The 21,487-nt window shown below is 38.7% G+C and overlaps 2 protein-coding genes across 4 annotated transcripts in view; both read left to right on the top strand.

Annotated features, from left to right (window-relative positions):
• The window catches only part of LOC119496693 (thrombospondin type-1 domain-containing protein 7A), a 183,193-nt gene extending 178,925 nt beyond the window's left edge, over nucleotides 1-4,268 (top strand). For all 3 annotated transcript variants that reach the window (XM_037784190.1, XM_037784191.1, XM_037784189.1), the window contains one exon: nucleotides 2,153-4,268. In XM_037784190.1, coding sequence (XP_037640118.1) covers nucleotides 2,153-2,243 — 91 coding nt within the window. In that variant the 3' untranslated portion in view covers nucleotides 2,244-4,268. The remainder of the gene's footprint in view (nucleotides 1-2,152) is intronic.
• Nucleotides 4,269-6,942: 2,674 nt separating this feature from the next.
• Nucleotides 6,943-19,937, top strand: LOC119496309 (neurexophilin-1). The gene is made up of 2 exons (XM_037783502.1): nucleotides 6,943-7,993; nucleotides 17,964-19,937. The coding sequence occupies exons 1-2, from the start codon at nucleotides 7,913-7,915 to the stop codon at nucleotides 18,759-18,761; spliced, it is 879 nt and encodes a 292-aa protein (XP_037639430.1). The 5' UTR covers nucleotides 6,943-7,912; the 3' UTR covers nucleotides 18,762-19,937.
• Nucleotides 19,938-21,487: the final 1,550 nt, after the last annotated feature.

Raw genomic sequence — 21,487 nt, 5'->3', positions numbered from 1 at the left:
TAGTATGTTGAAAATTTTCTTTAAAAAAGTCTTGGTATCGTATGTCGAAAGATTTCATTTAAAAAGTCATAGTATAGTATGTCGAAAATTTTCTTAAAAAAAGTCATAGTTCAGTATCTCAAAAAATGTAATGGAAAAAAAGTCATAGTATCGTATGTCGAAAAATTTCTTAAAAAAAGTCATAGTAAAGTATGTCGAAAAATTTCATGAAAAAAAGTCATAGTTCAGTATCTCAAAAAATGTAATGGAAAAAAAGTCATAGTATCGTATGTCGAAAAATTTCATGGAAAACAAAGTTATATTATAGTATCTCAAAAAAATATCAGCAAAAAAGTCGTAAAAATTTATAAAAAGTCATAGTATAGAATGTCAAAAAATTTCATGAAAAAAAATCACAGTATAGTATGTCAAAAAATTTCATAGAAAAGTCATAGTATGGTATGTCGAAAAATTTCATGAAAAAAATCATAGTATAGTATATTGAAAAATAGTCATAGTATAGTATTTTGAAAAAATAAAAAGTTACAGTATAATATCTTGAAAAAAATCATGATATAGTATGACAAAAAAACTAAAAAAGTCATATTATAGTATGTCAAAAAAAATAAAAAAAGTCACAGTATAGTTTGTCGAAAAAAATTAAAAAGGCATAGTATAGTATGTCGTAACAATTCAAAAAAGTTATAATATAGTTTGTCGAAAAAATCATAGTATAGTATGTCAAATAAGTCATAAAGAAGTAGAAGTAAAGAAGAATAAGTCATTAAAAAGTCCCAAAAAAGTAATAGTATATCAAAAAGTCATAGTATAGTACGTCATAAAGAATGTCAAAATAGTCATAATATAGTACGTCATAAAAAGAGTAAATTTCCATTGGAAGCACTTTGATATACTATGCTCTAGACTAGAGGATATAAAATATGTATAATATATGAGATAACTTGAGACAAGAAGCAATCTTGTATTTAAGGCAGAACTAACAGCTTTGAGAAGAACAAAGGTAGAAATTATATTGTCTTCCTCTAAAGGTGCTTTTCCCCCCCTGGAGTTTGCATGCAAATTAACTTACTAATATTTTTTTCATGCTTTTAGATCTAAACGTAAGTGTCCTTTTCAATGAAAGTTATCTTTCTGAATTATTACTCTTTCCATTCTAGACTCTATTCAGGACTGCTGTTAAAATAAAGTTTGATTGAATCATCTGCTTAGTTCGAGAATTAGGATTGGAATACTGACTGTACCAGTTAAAAAAAATGTTAGTGGAGCTTCCTTCTAGCCCATAATCCCAAGGAGGTGATGATCACCATAAACAAATGATCAACCTTTGAAAGATAAAGATGACATTATTCTACATTTTTCTTATTTTCAACAAATGTAAATGCACTATTTCCTCCTGTTTGGGTAATGATTACTGAAAACTACAGTGCCCAGCTGTTTAAGGAAATTACTTTTTTAAGAATTAAATTATACACATCTTCATTAGGCACAAATGGGTTTTTAGGATGAGAGCCACAGATGGGGTGGGAAAGTCAGAAAGTATTGGAAACAGACCAACGCATTGTTGGATTTGGTCTTTTCATGAGATTTGTTGACAACAAGAAAAATATAGAATAATGACAGAATTATCCTTTTAATGCTTGTAACTTATTCGTGGTGATCATCTCCTTGCAATTAGGAGATAGCAGGAAACTGTTGATTTTGAACTGTCCTTTCTAGAATGGAAGACAAAACAAAAATGAATTGGGAGCCAATAACTTACTTTAAAAATTGTATTTCAAACCATGCAAATCTACTTTATTTTCCAGAGTTTTTTTCATAATTACAACCGTGTTTACCTGAAACATTCAGTATCAGGTGCTAAAAATATAGAATATCACCAGCCTTATCCTTTAGAAGTACTGTTTTTCTTTGCATGATCTAAAAGACATTCTACATTCCTCAGAAAAAGTCAGTTTCTCTATTAACTACGGTCAAGTATATTGAAAACTACACGTATAGTGAGATTATGGGAGAAATAGAAAACGTTCTAGACTATCTATATGTAGTTCAGATGCTGTGACTACATGGTAAGTGTGGTAGTTTATACTGCAGTTAGCTTTTTATGTAAGTATTTCAAGTGCCACTCTGACTTTGTTTTAATCTTTCCACACAGCAAAAAGCCAAAGAGACCTCAGAGACAGAGGCAACAAAACAACCGACTAAAACCTCTGACTCTCGCCTACGACGGGGACACGGACATGTAGTCCTCCGGGAGACGCTTCACCGATCACTTCACCTGTCATAGAGACCCACTTCATCACGCCATTACAGTGAGGGACACGGATGTTTGCAGCGTGAATGGACACGTCACAGAGCGGAGAAATTACAGAAAAGCCTCTTATAGCAGAGACACTGGTTGGGTTTTACCATTTCAAGTAGGGCTCCATTCACTCCCCTCCTTTCTGTTTTTTTTAAGTATTTCTTTTGCAAGAGCCTTCGTGACCTCCGCCGTGTTTAATGAAATGCCTTTTTTTTTTTGCCCCTTACACGTCCACGTTACTTTAAAGAAAATATTCAGACGCAGGTGAGAGTCTGGATGCAGAAGACAGACCCAGCTCTCAGTCTTGTCTCTGAACATGGCAGCACAAGCTCCAACTCTTCCCCCGCGCTTTTCCGCTTGTCCCTAAAAATGCTGAGTAGCTGGAGGCTTAGGATGCTCTGACGGTTCGTACGTTGCCAAAAGTCACCGCAGGGAAGAGGAGGAGGGAGAGGAAAATCTCCATAAAAAGGTTTGGATTCCTTTTTCTCAATCCTCAACTGGGTTTTGACTCAAATCTCTTTTACAGTCTTGAACAAAAGGGAGGCATTTCTTCTCTTTTTTTTTTTTTTCGCTTGATTTAGAGGCACACAGGCCTGTGTTTGTGGGATAAACAGATCTGTACGATGCTGATGGAGGAGTAGCCTGCAATCAGTTGTTCACGGAAACTACTGCCTGTCTGCCTCCACCCTTTTCTTTGTTTCAGGCTCTACATTGCACTATATTAGTGCAGCATGATATGCACATGTGACTTCTACCTTCTATTGCCATAAAACACTGCCTCTTCCACAGACACAACCATAAAAAGCAGAGGAACAGCTATCAACGCGAGAACATTCAAAAAGGAAAACGACGGCAACGGGAAAAGATGTTTAGATGTGTCACATTCTACAAAAACAGATGTGAATCTCAAGTAAATATATGTATAGATTTTATTTCTCACAACTGATTTTTTGGGTTGTAGTAAAAGTACCTTTTGTGGTGTGTAGATTTCGTCTGGTGTTATCACTTTTTTATTTTTGCCCTGATCCAATTAAAGATTTAACTATTATATCAGCAGGTGACTTCATTTAATGAATCGCCTGTTTTAAAGTTATTTTTAACCATAAAAATTCTGATTAAATTAAAATTCTTTACTTTTTTTTTTTACCTACAGTAGTCATTGTGGAACAGCTGAAACTTTGCAGTGATTAAAGAAAAAGAGAGAATAAATTTTAACCATTCATGTCATGCAAATGTCATTTCTGCCTTACTGACGAAAATACTAACAGTCCTGTAATACAATTTTTAATACTTGAATGGGGCACATTATACACTACATGTAGACATAAAGAAGACTACATTTTCTTTTGAGGTCACTTAGCAAAGTATACTTCAGAGTTTTTAAAACGTTCATGTAGTAATCCGTATCATAGGTGCTCTATCGTTTTTCAGTCACAATTCATGGGTGAAATATAGTTACAAAAAAAACAAAAAAAAAACAATCTGTACAAAGAAATTATACAACATGTTAATAATAATAAGAGAACACGCTTCTGCTGAGTTCAACGTAAAAGCAAACTGGTGTGGAGAATGTTTACTTTTTTGTTGTTGTGGGATTTGTAAATAACAGCGATTTTTTTATTTTTTTGGAGAAACAAAATATCAAATTATGTGTACATTTATTTTGTATTGCACAGAAAATGTTTAGTTTGAATATTGCAAAGTGGGTGTGTGATATTGCTGATTGTTGTTATCATGATGCAAGTTGTATGTTATGAAAAAAAACGGAACGAAAAAAAAGAAGCAAAGAAAAAGACGAAAAGGCTCAGCCGTTTTGTACAGGTTGTTTATATGTATGGGAAGAATTACCGGAAAATAAACAAGGACACGGTTGTAAACACACAAAGAAAGTTATGGAGCCATTTTTGTAATTTTCTTTATATGTTCACAAGAGAGCAGAACCCCTTAATAAAAATGTTTAAAATTGGCATTAAAGGATAAGGCTGGTGTTTTCTTACGTATTTTGTTCATTGTCAACAAATCCCATGAAAAGATATCAACAATGTGCCAAGGCCTTTTTTTTCGTGCAATTTATTTGCACGTCAATATATTCTTTTGAACTGTTGAGTACTTTCACACAGAAGACGAATATTACGCAGCGAAAAAGCGACGATTTTTCTGAGCTTTAGCACCGTGAATAACGACGTCGAACACATTGTGCGGAACGGAAATGTTCAAAACGTACACTATAGTTTTACAACAACATGAAGGCTCTGTAGTCCGAACCAAGACGGCAAACTCTATTACTCCTTTCAACCTTGACAAAGGTTCTTACCTTTCACAATAAAAGCACTAGAAATATACAATGCGTAACTGTTTCCAGAGGCAAATTCACTTAAAGCATTTCACTAAAAGGAAACTCCGTATAGCTTAAAGTATCTTATTCTAATAGGGGTGGTGGGGGGGGAAGAAATTGATACAGAATAGTATCACGATATTTTGCGTGGCAATATTGTAATAGAGATACAAGAATCGATCATTTATTATATAAACTATTAACCTCTTAACAATCCGACGAAGCTATTCTGTCTTACAGAGGTTGTAGCGGGCTCAGTCTTAAAGCTACAGTGAAAATGCTGTTATCATGTAAAAGTAGAGAATCGATTGCTACCAACCATGTCGTGTTAGCTTGTGAGGAAGAATGCTAAATAACGTTCCAAAGTTACGCTAAATTGTGGCGAAGAAAAAGTGGCATGGCCATTTTCAAAATGATCCCTTGACCTCTGACCTCAAGATATGTGAATGAAAACTCTGAGATGAACAGACTGAAAACAGATGTTGAAAAACTGCATAATTTGCGTGTTGTAGGGCCTCTGGTGATTCCCACCCCTAAAGGTTATACAACAATTTACCTCAGACTGCCAGACGCTGCCGTGTCAATATAAACCTTTAACTGAATAAGTGTTGCCACTGTCGCAAATTTGCATCGCTGCAGGTATGAATAGTTTTGATGCTAAATATTCGCAGGCGAGTATTTCGCATTTTTGTGTTGTTTATTCGTCGCGCCCCGGGTCTGTAAAGGCCTTTAGTCTGTCTCTTAATTACAGTCTGAATTTTTGAGGCTGATAGTGATTTTTTTTTATTTTCTTATCGGCCAATAGTAATTATCTAATTAATATAACATAAACACATACCATGAACAAACAATCTTGATTATATTTGTTTTTTTAAAGAAGTGTGAACAAGATGTATACTAAGTGGGACATTTTACAGTTAAAACAATTAACTCCTTCTGTAAATTGCCTTAAACCTAATTTGGCATTACTGTACTGCAGTCTCTCTTTACTCATCGACTGGTATATACTCTGATTTATCTCTCTAATTTCCAACTTCTCTACCCCGTCTGCGGCTCTCAAGTCCATTCATTCCTTCCAAAGATATAGTATAGTCAATTTTCTATTTTTTAAGCTCAGTAATTATCTAAAACAGCTGGGCGTTGTAGTTTTTAACAAATGTTACTCGAAAAGGACTAAATTTTTTCGGGGACTATTTTCAGCTGCGGATTAATACACATTTAGTGTTCTAGTGAGTAGTGGAGCTCTATGGCACAGGGGAATAATATTAGCAGTGGCTACACAGATTATACTTGTTAGTACGATCAATTCATTATTTTAGTCTTCATTGGATTTGTTGACAATAAGAGATATAAAGAATATCACTAGGCTTAACCTTTAAGGTGGAGTGTCAGTACAAATTTAGGGAAAAGGAGAGGCTGTCCGCACACTGAGATTTCCAAACTACCAAGTTTTTATTAGTGCAACATTTCAACCTGGAAGGTATTTTGCAAATATCTTTTACCTGATGCAACATGTCAGGCAAAAGGAGACATGTTTGAGAGCTTGGAAATTTCCGTGTGCAGAGACAGCCTCTCCGTTTCCTTTGTTACTGTTTTTTCTGAAACCTAACTGAGGTCGGATGTGCACACCAGTCACCTGTTTTGCAATATCAATTTAGTAGTCACGATTTGTACTTCTCAGCCTTTAAAAACAATTGTGTTAAGTTTTTTGTGGCTCTGGATATTTAGCTTGAAGACAACAAATTTAACGAGAAAGTCTACGTAACAAACTGAGGACATTCAGACAGTTTTAAAGACGTGGATGTTTACCATGCAGGGAGGATTGAAAGACACTATCACGTTGCATTATGGTAAGTGCAGGATCCAGTGTTTTTTAAGCACAAAAAATCAGCCTCTGCTGCTTTATTAAAAAAAGAAAAACTGTCTCTCTTAAGACCACCAACTTAAAGGTTGAAATGCAAGATTGGACCATTTCTATTGCCTCGGCACTAAAAGGCACACGCAGCCGGCCCGGCTATGTCAACAAAGCATGGAGAAGCTCGGATTACAACACGCACAGAGGGAGAGCGACTTCATTTTCTGCTTGGGTAGACATTATTCCGCTATATCTTTACATCGACAATAGTTGTTTGCTGTAGAGCTGCAATAATTATTTGATTAGCTCTCAACTAATCGAGGAAAAATTTCCCCACGGGGACAATAAAAGTATATCTTATCTTATCTTAATCGCCAACTTTTTTGAGTAATTTTTTACACTTTTTTTTTTGTAGTAGTAGTTTAGTTGTATTAGTTTATTTTTTGTTTGTGTGAAGAAAAAAAAAAAAAAAAAAAACTGATTTTCTTAATATACCTGATTTGGTAAAAAACCTGACAAACCTAATTTTTATATAATCACAGAATATATTAGCTTTGTTATTTGGCATAAAAACTTAAACCTAAATAAGTCGCTTACTTCTGCACATTATGAGTAATGATTAATAGTCCATATTCATAATAAATGTTGTGAATAAGCGGGTATTGAAAGTTGCCACATGTCAATATGACGACTAAATACTAGTCTTGTCCAGTTTTTAAATACTTCAATGGAACACAGCACACAGTATAAACTACATGTAGACATAAAAAGAGGACTAAATGTAATTGGGGTCATGTAAGAAAAGAAGCTGTGATTGAAAGCTCTGACTCCATCATGTGCAGCGCCACCATCTCAACATGAGATCAACATGGCAGCTTCATGTATCTCTCTGATGTTCACAACATCTCGGGGGGTTAAAAGCCACTGCAGCTGACGACCACTAGATGTCAGCCCCTGACGATGTTAAAAGAAAAGTTGTTTCTCAAAAGTCTATAATGTGAACCTCCTTCTCTGCTCCCCCTCTTTCTCCTCCATCCCTCCCTCCTTCCTCACTCACTCTATTTGTCTCTCCATCCCTCCCCCCACTCTCCTCTCTCTCTCTCTCTCTCTCTCTCTCTGAACCTCAAAGCTCACTATATAAAACATCCCTCCACACTGACACTCAGATGTACAAACACCTCGCTTCTCGCCACAACGCCTCCAAACCTTGCGTCCAAAATCACCCCAAGTAGACACTTGAAGCGTTTTTGAAACGGCAGACATCTGACCCCTCCTGAATGAGCCTGAGGAGATTCATCTCTGCTCTCCAGCCTCAGGACCGCCTCTCCTCACACTCTGTATTTCTCCTACAAGTTCGGCAGCTGATCCCGGCTCAGTCAGAGGGAGATTTTTTTGCTGCTGAGAAGATCAAGGACAGTTTGACATGAGGGGGGACGCTCCACAAAGAGACATGAAGACCACATGTCTGTGGGCTGCTGCTCTGCTGCTGTCACTCGTCTCTCTGGTGAGTTAAATGTCTTTCTTTAAAAAAAAAAAAAATGTTATTGTCATTTTATATCTGTCAGTTTCTGTGATTAATGTCTGCACTTGTCTGGTAGCAGGAATATCGAGGAATGAGCGCAAACACAATTTTGATAAGTGTAATTCAGGTTAGTGCAAGGACAACCTCGACAAGCGTGAAAACAAGCAACCTTTTAATCAGAATTGATTGCTGCAAGATGTCAGTGGCAGTCTGATGATGTGAAAGTCTAGAAAATGTAAAGCAAAAATGTTGTTTTGTTGATTTCTGACTAATTTTACTTGTGTTATAGTAGATTAAAAAGGCATTGTTTTCCTTAAATTTGACTCCTGTAATGACAAATCTCACCTCCACAAACCACTTTTAAACTGCTCCACGCTTTGTCTCATTACTATCATCACAAATTAACAAAATGTCAGTGTGAACACAAGCTTCCCCAAATCCAAATCTGCATCTTGACAAATCCACCCGCACACAATCCCCGCTGGATATTTCTCCCTCGGCACTATCCATCCCCTCCTTTTGCATCTTCCCCTCCTCCCTCTCTCTCTCTCTCCCATTTACAGACACACTTCAATAAGAATATATTTGACAGTACGACGGAGAACAGCCTGAGCCCATTATGACAAACATACCAGAATGCTCCTAGACAGTTTGTGACAATCCAATTCCTTTAATCCTCGGAAAGACAGTAACCCCTCACCCACTGATAAATCTGTCAACAAAGCAATCAAAGCAGAACAGGAGCCACTCCTCTCTCCAACAAAAATTCCATAAACTTAATCCCCACAAACTTGACTGGCCTTAAAAAGCTCCCGTGGTGTTATCTGTGTTTAATTTGCATAGTGATGGAAAGAAGTCAATTACTATTAATTATTCTCTACAACTTAATACCCATTATCGAATTGAATTCACCGTCTTGAAAACCATAAACTCAATTTCACAGCTGACTAAGCGCACTAATCATTTCCTCCCCCCCCCCCCCTTTTTCTTTTTTTTTACTTTACGGAGCCTTCCTGCTTTCGGAGGAACAACAAGGATTCTTCAATTCCAGGAGCAATAACATTAACTAACATGGATTCCTTTATTGTCTCGATATAAAGACAAACATTAATCATCAAGTATGTGAGTTACATGTACAATAGCATCATGGTAGTGCGAGCTGATCTCATAGCATCACTTGATGGGAGTGTTTTTTTTTTTTTTTCCAGACCGGGCTGCCAAATTGCTTCGCTATGCTTTAATGGGATGATCATAATTGTTTCGTACTCGGTGCATCCTAAGCTTTCGCCTGCAGCTCCTTCAACAGATTGACAGACCCATGGGAACCTCACAAACTTATTTTGGCCGCCTTTGAACCAAGTCGTGTGTGAAATAATATGATTATGCATTTTTCCTCTGGGTAAGTTGAAAACTGGTGGCTAGTTTTTTTCTCTCTCTCTCTCTCTCTCTCTCTCTCTCTCTCTCGCTCTCTATCTCTCCCCCCTACCTCCTCCTCTTCCTTCTTCTTCGTCTTCAAACTGCCCCTGCTCTAATATCCTGCAGTCTGACCGCGTATAGTATTTATCCTCCTCAGAAGTCATGGTAATAATTGTGCCCTGGCCTCTCAAAGCACTGCTGCAGTGATGGGACTCAGCTCCATCCACAGCTGCCTGTGATGTCTTGACACACTTTGTGATTTGTCATCATCTCTGACCCCCCTCAGGTAACACTTTGATATCAGTGGGAGAGTATAGACCTAAACTCTTAGTGGGCGTCAAATGCCCTTAGTTGATCCATCAACTCGACTACGGGGGGACCTCACAAGGCGAGACAAGTTAAATTCACTATAAATGACTATGACGACAATCATTTCCCAAGCGCACAGTCGGAAAATACTCTGAAAGACATCAAGGCATCAACACACTAAGGACTCTTAAACTACCTTCCTGTCTAGAGGAACATTTCGTACAAACACAGGCTCTAACTTTGGAGCTGATATTTCACAAACCAATATATATTTTGTTTTTTCTTCTTGAACTCGAGGGGTTGTGGTAGAAGTACTTGTGATTCATGGCATCTGAAGGTCATAAATTACATTAAAATATGCTTTTGCTGGGAGGTGGAGCGAGACGTTAGAGTGACTATCTCATACCCGAAAGGTCACAGGTTTGATCCCACAACAGCCACATGTCCTTGAGCCAAACTCAAACCCCCTAATAGCTCCTCACGCGTTAAGCCTCTCTGGATAAGAGCATCAGTTTAATACCATACATTTTAAAGAAGTAAATAAATCCGCAAAACTTTTTGCAGCGTGGTATTCATGCACGCAAACCATTAAAAAGGACAACAACTCTATTAATTTCTAGAATGTTTCAGCTGAACACACACCATCCAATCAAGATTGCAAAGTGGCAGCCCAAATCTGCTATCAACCCCGGTTCCTCTGTTTAAACTAGAACTGTCGCACTCACAAATCCTCCCCGCACGGCAGTCACAGCAGCCGAAGCATTCAGGTAAATGAAAACTGACACACACTTTCATTCTTCCTCGCAAGGTTTTGTGTACAGCCCACCGCCGAGTCATCTGGCTCCTCCGATGGTTCTATTAAAGGTGGAATTTGTTGGCTGCTCGGGGGTCCAGCCTATAGAATATCCTCCGAGCTCCCGAGGGAAGCCGGGGTTGTTTATCTTCCTGTTTCAAAGAGCGGACGCCTGCGCCTTATCACAGCCTCGCCAAGAGTAGATAGCATTTAGGTTTGTCCAACAGCCCGCCTATATGCTGCATCTGGCAATCTTGAGAGTCGTTTCCTAAAGGACTTCTGCATACCGATGCTGTTTGTGTTATCTTGTTGAGGGATTCTGCCTCATACACCGAACCAGGGAATAATATTAACAGACAGTTAAATGAGGTTTTGGGGGGGTTTGGTGGGAGACCTGCATAACAAACTGCAGGTCGGAAAGTTGGAATAACGCTGAGCCATGAAATGAAAGCCTCTAAATATGATTGGGAGATACGTTTGAATATCCTTGAATGCAACACTATATTTAATATATAAATTGAATTTTTTTTTTTACACTGCTGCATTTGTCCGATATGACTTTCTGTAAGTTAGTGTATTTTCGGTATATAAAAGGGGCACTCCACAGATTTTTAGCCTGCATTTGAAGGACATTCACCAGGGAGGTGTGGGGTCTGAAGATGATTTTGTTTGAATTATGGGAAATATAGGAGCTAGAACGATACTATAAATAAAATCTGGATATCTCAGCCTCTGCTGCTTTGAGATTTTTAACATTTGTTTTGTCTCATGAGTCCTCTGTACATGTAACCGTATGGAAGAACAATACTAAATCTCTGGAGTAAACCTTTAAAGCTAAAGAAAACCTTTAAAGCTCCTTGGTTTCAACTCTCAAGTATTTCTCCACGACATTAAATATCAGAGATATATCTAAATGTGCAACAATCAAAGTTAAAGTTCATAAAAAAAACATCCTTATTATTATTATAAGAGTGCAACAGTGAAATACTGAACTGTTCTGCTACATCAGGACTGTGCAGCTGTGGGTTGATCAGAACAACTCAACAACTGACATCACGTTTTCCAACTGGGCCCTAACCCACTATAATCCTGTTAGAAGAGCTCAAACAGATACAGAAAGTCTCTCATGAAATAACCAAAACCATTCAAACTTTTTAAGAAAAATAGTGTGTTTATGTAGGACTCCATCGCTTACAGTATGAAGCTGATTTCTGTGAAATACAAACTACAGAAATCACATCAGCAGGTCTTTAAAAGGACTACGCAGTGTGTTTTCACATCTTAGCTCATTCTAGCATTCTAGTCTTAACCACTGCACAAATCATGTAAACTTGTTAAGCAGTTTTCTATATTTTTCTTATTGTTAACTAATCCCACGAAAAGACGAAAACAAGGTGTTAGGCCGTTTCACAAAGTTTTCCGACTTCCCTACTCTGTCTGTGGCACTCGGCCCAAAGCCCATCGGATCCTACTGAAGATATAAATCTTTTAAAAGAGCTCACAAATATATACTTTAATGATTTTTCACAAGCTGTGCATTGTAGTTTTTAGCAAACATTACTCAAAAAGGACTGATTAGTGTTTTTTTCTGGAACTACTTTTAGTAGCAGATTAATATACATTTGGTGCTCTAGTGAGTATTGACTGCAGCAGGACGGTGGATGTGGGATTGAGTCAAACTAATCTCCAGTGCCTGTGTTCATGGTAATGAAGGAACATATCACCCAGTGCAACCGTATGGCTCATTGATGTTTTTTGGACAACAATGGAGCTCTGTGGCAAAGTGGAAGAAGATATATCAGGCTTTGGATGCACAGATAAGTTAGTGGTAGGGCTGTTGACCGCAATATTGCAATACTATTGACACGCCATGGATGGGATGGCAAGCAACCGCCACAACTGCTATGTTCACGTCTTTTCTTTTCTGAATTCTTTGCAATGGGAGTACCATGCATTTAACACAATACTACAAATGCGTGACGAGGCACTGAGTGCTGCACATTTGGAGATTTTTCTGGTCAATGAGAGTTAAAAAAAACATGCCCAACACGTTTTACCCAGTCGTTCAATCACAATGGAGGAGGGGCGGCCCAAATACCACAAAGACCAACCGTGACATCCTATATGTAGGCTACAAGTGCTGAACAACAACAACAACAACAGAGTGGTGCAGGGATGACGTGTTTTTGTAGGCCAACCCGGAAGTTAGAATCAGACGGGTTCCCTCGACAAAGAGCCAATGTGATTTTTCCATTGGGTTTAGGATTATTGCAGAAAATAAGCTTTGCGGCAAACAAACGTTTATGATACTTACACGTCTGGATTCGTAAGATAATCTCTACAAATGAACACCACTTGTGATTTTTTTAAGTGTGAATGCAATCGCCAGAAGTAAAAAGCTAATGTTAGGCTATAAACGAACTACACAACGGTCCCATGAACGCCAGAGTACACAGCGAGGCTGTAAAGGCTGACGAGGTGGACGATTCAAAATTCATGAGTGGGATATTTACTGTCGTGTTTTATATCGTAGGACAAAACATTAAAATCTCTTCAGCTTGTGTGAACCACAGAGCTTATTTCAGGCATTTAACTAAAGAACCCATTGGGGTCCGTCCTCTCTCCCTACATGCTGCAGCCTTCCCTTCATCCAGAGCAAGAACTCTAACTTGTGCTGACATTTTTGCTTCCTCAGATATTCCGTATCATAGCAACCAGACGCAACTAAAGTGTCTCAGCTGGAGAAAACCGCTGCGCCCCATTGGCCTTCTGTGTTCTGCATTAACAATAAATGTATTTAATTCATTTAAAAACTGTCATCTTTGACATTTTAAAAGCAACAATACACCTAATAATAACCTAGCTTATTTAATATAGCACTAAAATCAGGATAGGTGAAGTAATTTGCCACAAAAAAAAAGAAAAGAAAAAAAGGCAATAACATTTCATATCGCCCTATTGAGCCAATCATTATCACCGCAGGGTAAATTGCTTCACCACGACAGCCCTAGTAGAGGGATCAATTCCTTGTTGGTTTTGGTCTTTTCAGGGGATTTGTTGACAATAAGCAAAAATACAGAACATCACCAGACTTATCCGTTATGAGTATGATGATAGGTTTTCATGTAGTACAGAATAGAGAGTAAATACCTGTTGGTATTGTTTCTATGAAAGAGAATTGTTTTCTTTTTGGATGATTTATGTCTTTATGTCTCCCAGGACTGAACATGATGTTGATATCCTCCTTTTGTAGGCGTTAATATGAATAATTCTGGCACACTGCACATTTGTACTTTTTCTATTCAAACCGTTTTTGGACAAGTAGTATATATTATATTGATTTTCTGTTTTTACTATTTTTATATGAATTAGTTGCTATGATAATTGTGGATAATTTATGATACATGGATTGTATTTTACAGGTTTTTTGCGATGAAGTTTGCTTATATTGTTTTTTCTACATCTTCATAACAAACGTTTATGTATATGGTCCTTATCACAGTCAGTGATTACAAAGTGCATTTTATCCATCTTTTTATTGTAAATATTGCCATACATTGTCCCCTTTTGGAGTATCTAGTACAGCTGCAACTACTATTTTTTTTTATTATTATTTCTCTATTAATAGATTAATACAACGGTTTGGTCTACAGACAGAAAATGATTTGAAACGACACCTACTGAAATTACGAATAAATGTATAAAATACATCACAGTTAAATAAAGCCAATTAAGTGCAAAATATATCTCACTTTTAGCAGTGGACGATCTAGTTTGTCCTTTGTTTGATATTTAATAAAACCCAGTATTGACAAACCAATATCTGTTAAACCCAAAGTTATCAAAGTGTGACTGTTGACCTTTACGCTGCCACGTTTGTTTTCCCCCTGTCCTTTATCCAACAGCACTTTCGCTCTTTTCTCTCTGCAGTATCTCTTTCAGGCACATTCATGCATCTAACACACACAAACACTCACTCTCTCTCTCTCTCTCTGTCTTTGTGCCTGGCTTGCATGTTTTTGAAGCCGGCGAGAGGTAAATCTTGGCCCTCTGAGTGTTGGTGCAGTCAGTCGGGGTGTTCTGGATATAAACGTTGCTTTAGTCAGGACTGCCTCTGATCTGCCTAATCTCCCCGGGCTGGATTACAGGTTGGGCTCTAATCCGTGAAGTGGGGTCTCTGTGAATGTGCCTCTGAGTGCTCTAATCCAGAGACTGTCAGGTGCTTTAGATGAAAGCTAATTGCATGTCACAGTTTGGGGACCATACATAACGCCGGTGACAACAGAGCGAGTTCCACACAACAACAAGGACTTTGGTCTGATGATGACTGGGCACGCACTTCAAATAATCTTGGAAGAAAATAGTGAAAAAATCCCCTCCAAAATAAAACTCCAGTGACACCTCCTCTTACAAAATTATTCATAACATGAAGATGCAGAAAATTATGGCGCTTTTCAAAACACGCTTTAGTAGGCAATCTAATTTCCTGGTTGACAAAATGATGAACCATCTGAGTCCTAAACCTGCTTGAATTGTTTAGAAATATTCTTTCCATCTACACCTCAAAATATTGTATCCACACACAGTGGCATTAATTAGCCAGTCAGTCACAGTCACTTAAACCAGCTCAAAGCAGTTTCCTAATATCCCTTGATCTGGTTTCGGGACTCCATTGAGACTGAAACCCAGTTAGTGAGAAGCGTCAGTAATTACTGCACTACTGAAATGATATTTCATTTGATCATTAGAGACTACAGTCTTTTCAAAACTCAGAATAGAGATATTCATGAAAAGTAAATGGGGCTTACAGTTTGGATTAGGGGGGTCAAAGGACATTTAGACAATTATTGCAAACACGTAAAACTGAATTTGTGTTTAAACTCACAAGGGATCAAGTCCTGCTAATGTACTTGTGTTTGGAAAGAAGGTCACTAGTTTTTTCTTAACATCATATTTGACCTTGCAAACACACAATGTGTATAAATATCTGAGGTTAATGTTTGGTCTTGTTTGTCTGTTTGTTAGATAGCAGGATATCCCACAAACATGACAACAGATTTAAACAACGAAGCACTCAGCATGGGTGTATCTACCCAACGCTAATGCCAGACAGAAAGTCAAATTGGACAATTACGCAAAAAACCTGGATTACGTGAGGTTGAATAAACTATTCCGCCAAATAAACTAACACAAAACAGCCAACATTAAGCATTGGACTGCTACAGCACAAGATGCATCTACGATCTATCGCATGAAAGTCATGACGATATACTTATACTTACTGGCTTGCTAAATGAAGACCATGTTTATTCCTGCATTGGAACCAATAACGGATTTTTTTTCCTGATGAAGGTCTAGTACCAAAACGACGCAATTAAATGTACTTCTGGATGCATTGTGCGCGGGATTTTGTTTGCAACTTTTGATCTATTCGTCGCTCCTACGCACCTGTCTCATAAAACAGATGCGCGAGGTGTTCCTCTGGTCTGTTTCATCAGCAACCATTATCTTGAATTAGCTGCTGTATTAACCCATAAAAATGCATTTATTTGTTCCATTTTCACTTTTAAAATGAACATAAACAACTGAAACAACCTGAAATAGTATTAAAGCCAAGATTAAAGACTATACATATAATGTCATGATCGACTTTATAGCTGCTCGGCTGATAGTCTATAAGATAATGTTTCACTGAACTTTTACATCCTAAGGAGCTTTATGTTTGACTATAATAGTGCCAATAAATCCTGAACAGGAAGCCTCCCTCATCCTCACACTCGCTCTATCTTTTTATAATGCATCACCGGTGAAGCCAACATGACAGACTTTTGTTTCCAGCAATGGAAGACAAAAGGAGGTGTTCATTAATACAGTTTAACTGCCCCACTGCGCAAGGAAACTGCTGAAATTCATATTTCTCTTCACCTTCGTCACAACAATCATTCTGCACTGGAGATCCTGCAGCTTTCTTTTTTTCTTTGATAAAACCAACGGTGTGCAAAGATTTAGCTATCTGCAAACGTTTTCTGGGTTTGAAAGGCTTCGATTACACTCTACGTATCACGTTGCATTTTAAAAACACTCTGTCGCTCTATCCAGAGAGAGGTGTTACAGCTGCTAAGCCAAAGTCTCCACAATGCCACTAACGGTTCATTCACATCAGGTCATTCATCATCGAGTCCTCTTCAAAAACAACTGGAGGCCATCTTTTCAAACTCCTCCACTCTGAAGCCAAGTGCATGCGTACTTCTTAGAAAGATCCCAACTCTTGCAACAGTTTTACAGAGTAAGAGCTCCGCATACTCTCCAGCCTACAGTATACTACAATGTCATTCAGTGAACTTTCTGAATGAGAGAAGACCTTATTTTCAGAGTATCGATCGCGGGACGAAGGTACAAAATGTAAACGCTTCGACCAGATAGATCTGCTGTCACGTTCAGCGGCCGGGGTTTGGACATCACTGTCACGGGCCTCAATGGGGTGCACGGGGAATCTTCGCTCTCTCATCTGTGTGATTGTTAGAGGAGAGACACAGAATGAATCATCAATCATCCATTCAGGCCACATTCAGCAGGTAATAGTCTGCTGTTGCATCACGTCTGCACCCAAGAAGCGCTCCATTCATCTCGATGTATGGCAGGAATACCCTTAATCTTGATTAGGACAAACCCGCACAGGACGCTTCACACACCGTAAGAGTTGGTTACTTGCAGCATTAACACCATTTGTTAGAGGTGCTGACATGCTTGTGGATGGATAAAGCTTGTTGGTGTTTTCTTACTGCTGCAATAGGAGATTGGTTTTGGTCTTGTTTGTTAGTTAGAAGGATATCCCACAAACATGTCTACAGATTATAACCACTAAGCACTCAGCATGCATGTGTCCGCCCAACGCCAATGTCAGATAGAACGTCGAAATTGGACAATTCTGCATAAACCTGGATTATGTGAGGTTTAGGAAATATTGTGGATCCAGCAAATAAACTAAAATAAAACAGCCAACAGTAATCTGACTGTTACAAGACGCATCTCTGATATATCGCATGAAAGTTACTCTATGGCTCGCTAAATGCAGACCGCGTTGATTCCTGCATTGGAACTAATTTGGTGAAATCTGTGTGATTCCAAAGGGATACTTGTCTGGTCCACTGAGGCTGCATAATCCTCTAATTTTGTGGAGGATTAAATCATTTTATAGAGAGATTCCAATCACAGAAAATGCTTGACATAGGCCCCATCCATTTCAAATCACAAATTTGCCTCAGGGGGCTTTACAATATGTACAGCATTTGTATATGCCCCATGTCTGTCACTATGACTTTTGATGCACTTTCAGAGGTAAATTTTGTGCAGCCTTGTCGGAGGTATGAGGTCTCGAGTGGTTACCAGTTGAAATGTTTCACTAATGGTGATTTTGTTTGTTTGTTCTTCCAGGTGACCAGTGCTGATTCACCAAGTTCAGGAAATTCTGACTTGAGAGAGAGCTCAAAATCCAAAATGAAGACCTACTGGACCGACAGCAGCAAGGCTGTCTCCATCAGCCGTCTGCTGTCCCAGAACCTCTACGGCAAAGAGAACTTCTCCTCTCTGGATCTGAACTACGACGAGGCAGACTCGTTCTCAAAGCAGGAGCAGTGGAACTGGCTTTACAACGCTTCAAACCCCCGCGACCCTCGATCCAGGACAAAAAGGAGGCCCATCGTCAAGACAGGAAAGTTCAAGAAGATGTTCGGTTGGGGCGACTTCCATTCCAACATCAAGACGGTGAAGCTCAACCTTCTCATCACTGGTAAAATCGTGGATCATGGTAACGGGACATTCAGCGTCTACTTCCGCCACAACTCAACCGGCCAGGGCAATGTGTCCGTGGGACTTGTTCCACCAACCAAAGCTGTGGAGTTCCAGGTCCACCAGCAGTTCCACCACCATCACCAGCAGCAGCAGCAACAGCAGCAGCAGACGGCTCTGGAGACCAAGGACAACAAGCTGTTCAACTGCAGGGTGGAGTACGAGAAGGTGGAGAAGGGCACCAGGAACTCACTGTGTGCCCACGACCCCTCGCAGAGCTGCCCGCAGGAGCAGACCCAGAGCCACGTGTCCTGGCTGTGCTCCAAGCCCTTTAAGGTCATCTGCATCTTCATCACCTTCTACAGCACTGACTACAAGCTGGTGCAGAAGGTGTGTCCAGATTACAACTACCACAGTGACACCCCGTACCTCCCCACGGGGTGATCGCATGAACAGACGAGGACTCAAAAAAAAGAAGAAAAAAAAAAGACAGAGACAGGCTGTCGGGTCCTGAGCGATGTCAGATTATTCGAATGAAAATGGAGTCAAGACACTTCAAACTTGAGACGTTGACAGGCATTATTACAGCTAACATATCCTTGACGCAAGACTGATATTGCTCCAATGAACAGACCTACCCCGAGGTCATTATGAGAGCATTTAGGGAAGCATTTATAGGCTTGCAATACTCATATTATATGCATAGCTGCTTACATCGAAAGGAATTTCTCAAGCCAACTGTAAAAATATGCTGATTGTATTTATGTAAATATTGTGGGTTTCACACAAAGACCAGAAAACAATTTTATTAATGTTTTCTCCTGCTAATTTAGTTGTTTATGTTGATAGTGTATTTCCGTCTCAATCATGCTTTCTGTCTTTTCCAATCAGTCTCTGGTAATCATTGCAAACACGTAAATGTCAATGCAAATAAGAAGAATCTGTCAGTATGCATTAGAGGGCATAATGGAAAAAGCAAACATATTTTGAGTGGTGTTGTTTTTCTGCAGTGTGATTGTTAGAGTGAATATACCTCTCTGATATATTGTTGTTGGAATCTCGTCCATGTCCGTGCATGAACCGAATGTGGTAAACAACTGAATAACGTCCATCTATATTTTCATGTTATTGCAGCTGTCAGAAATAATCTTCATCAAGTCTCCGGGGAAAAAGAAAAGTACTTCTATTTCAATTCTGTGTTATGTGTTAGCAGTTTTTAAAGCCGTGGTAAATGACACCAATGGAGGGCTCCAATCAGATCAAACATACAAGCAAGTAAATGTTGCAATAAATAAATAAAACTTGCAGAAAACACACAAGACAACAGAGATAAAGAAGAATTTTCTGCACTGCTCCTTAAAAAATATTAAAACATAACTGTGCACCTGTTTTCTCAGTCCTGCATTTCCATTTTAGACATGTAGACGTTGCTCTCGTTTTTGTGACTGACAACAAGTCCAGTATAATAGATTTCAACCCTTGCATCACTAACATGACAAGCAGCAGAGTAGTAAGAGGTGTCAGAGCCACAGTGCCCCCGCAGAATCCAAAAATAACTATCTGTACACACTGGAGTAATCATTTATATAAAAAAAAAAAAGTGCCGGATGATGAAGAAAAGAAAAAAAAACAGGTGTTTCAAAGTGTTGAAAAAATAGATTCAGATTAGAACAAGCAGGAGACACGGAAGTTCATCTAACAAAAGGTTGAAACAGAACAAACACTGTTGAAATGTGAGAAGTGGTAAAATGTGGTTTCGTGCTCCAGAGGAGACAGGACATACATTAAACAGCAGGTGCTAATCACGCATTTTACCTATCAAACGTTCACACCTCTGGTTATCAAAAAAAAATTCTGGATGAGACTAACACTGGCTGTTAATGATATTGGATGTTCCAATTGGCTATTAAACCTTCATTACATAAATTGGGAGCCAGTGGCTCCACGTGAAGCATTTAGAGGAAATGAACACAGTGTAAGTGGGAGCTCTGCAGAGTCAACACCATAGAAAGAATGAATTAAAATGCCGATGGAAAACCTGTAAAAAAGCACAAATGTGCACCTAGGGGCGCAATCACTGCTGTCTATTTAAATTCAGTGCTCTTTCACAGTGCACGCTATGGTATACGCAACACAGTAACTGCTAATGGCAGCCTGGACGACATCCAATATGCCAACACGGGGTGTATTTTCTGACAAGGCAGGCCAAAGAATAGGGCTCTGCCTGTGGGATGAGTGAGCATAAAGAGGAATTTATGATGTGGAGGAACAAGGCTGGCAGAAATCACTGGAAGCACCTGACTCGTAAATTGAGAGCATGTTTCTGTCACCGCGAAGAAGGAATGACTAATGTCTCAGATTGCTGTTTGGGCCAGTTCTTTCATCTCAATAAAGTGACTTTGATATCTCTCCACCCCTACCCAAATGTGCCAGGGACAGTTTGTTCAGCTTCAAAGAATTAAAGCAGCACTTTGCCGAGACAATGCAGCCTCATTATGCACATAATCTTACAAGTGTAAACAGTCTGGCACAAAAGTGATTTTGGGTGTGAGAGCTACTGGAGAGATGGATCTGTTCCCTGGATGATGTCGTCTGAGGGCGAATGAACACACTACTGTATGTAGTATACTGTTTAAAGCCCAATTAATAATGTACAGATGCATTCACCAACATAACTTAAAGACGCACTAATTACTATTTTAACAACGGATCAAACGACTATGTCTAATGTGAAAGGTAGATCATTATCACCTGAGTGTGTAGAGCATTTTAACATCGTTCAGTTCTTTGTTGTTGTTGTTTTTAAAGCCCACAACTTCGCCGTCTACTGAAAGTATAAATAAGACGTTAGTCATATGAACTTTATGAGGTGATAATTTGTCAGTGTTTACAGCTTGTTGCGCTGCCCCCAAGTTACCAAACAAATCAATTAATGCTGGTTTAAGAGTGTGTTTGTGTGTTTCAAAGCTAAAACTAATTGCCGATATCAGCTGTTTTACTCCTGTATTTAATAGCATTACTGATTTAAAACTACCTTTAGCATCTGGAAATATTAATAGCTTAGATTTAGTTGTGTAGTCTAGTATTAGTCCCTTTATTAAAACATCTGTCAATCATTTTGGGAGTGACTGCAGGCTCCAATTGTCTTTTAGCACTGGGGCTAATCTTGT

This window comes from Sebastes umbrosus, chromosome 11 (genome assembly GCF_015220745.1).
Source record: "Sebastes umbrosus isolate fSebUmb1 chromosome 11, fSebUmb1.pri, whole genome shotgun sequence".
In the NCBI taxonomy this organism is placed as follows: Eukaryota; Metazoa; Chordata; class Actinopteri; order Perciformes; family Sebastidae; genus Sebastes; species Sebastes umbrosus.
The sequence above is the reverse complement of the archived record's forward strand: the minus strand, read 5'-3'. Positions and strand labels throughout refer to the sequence as shown.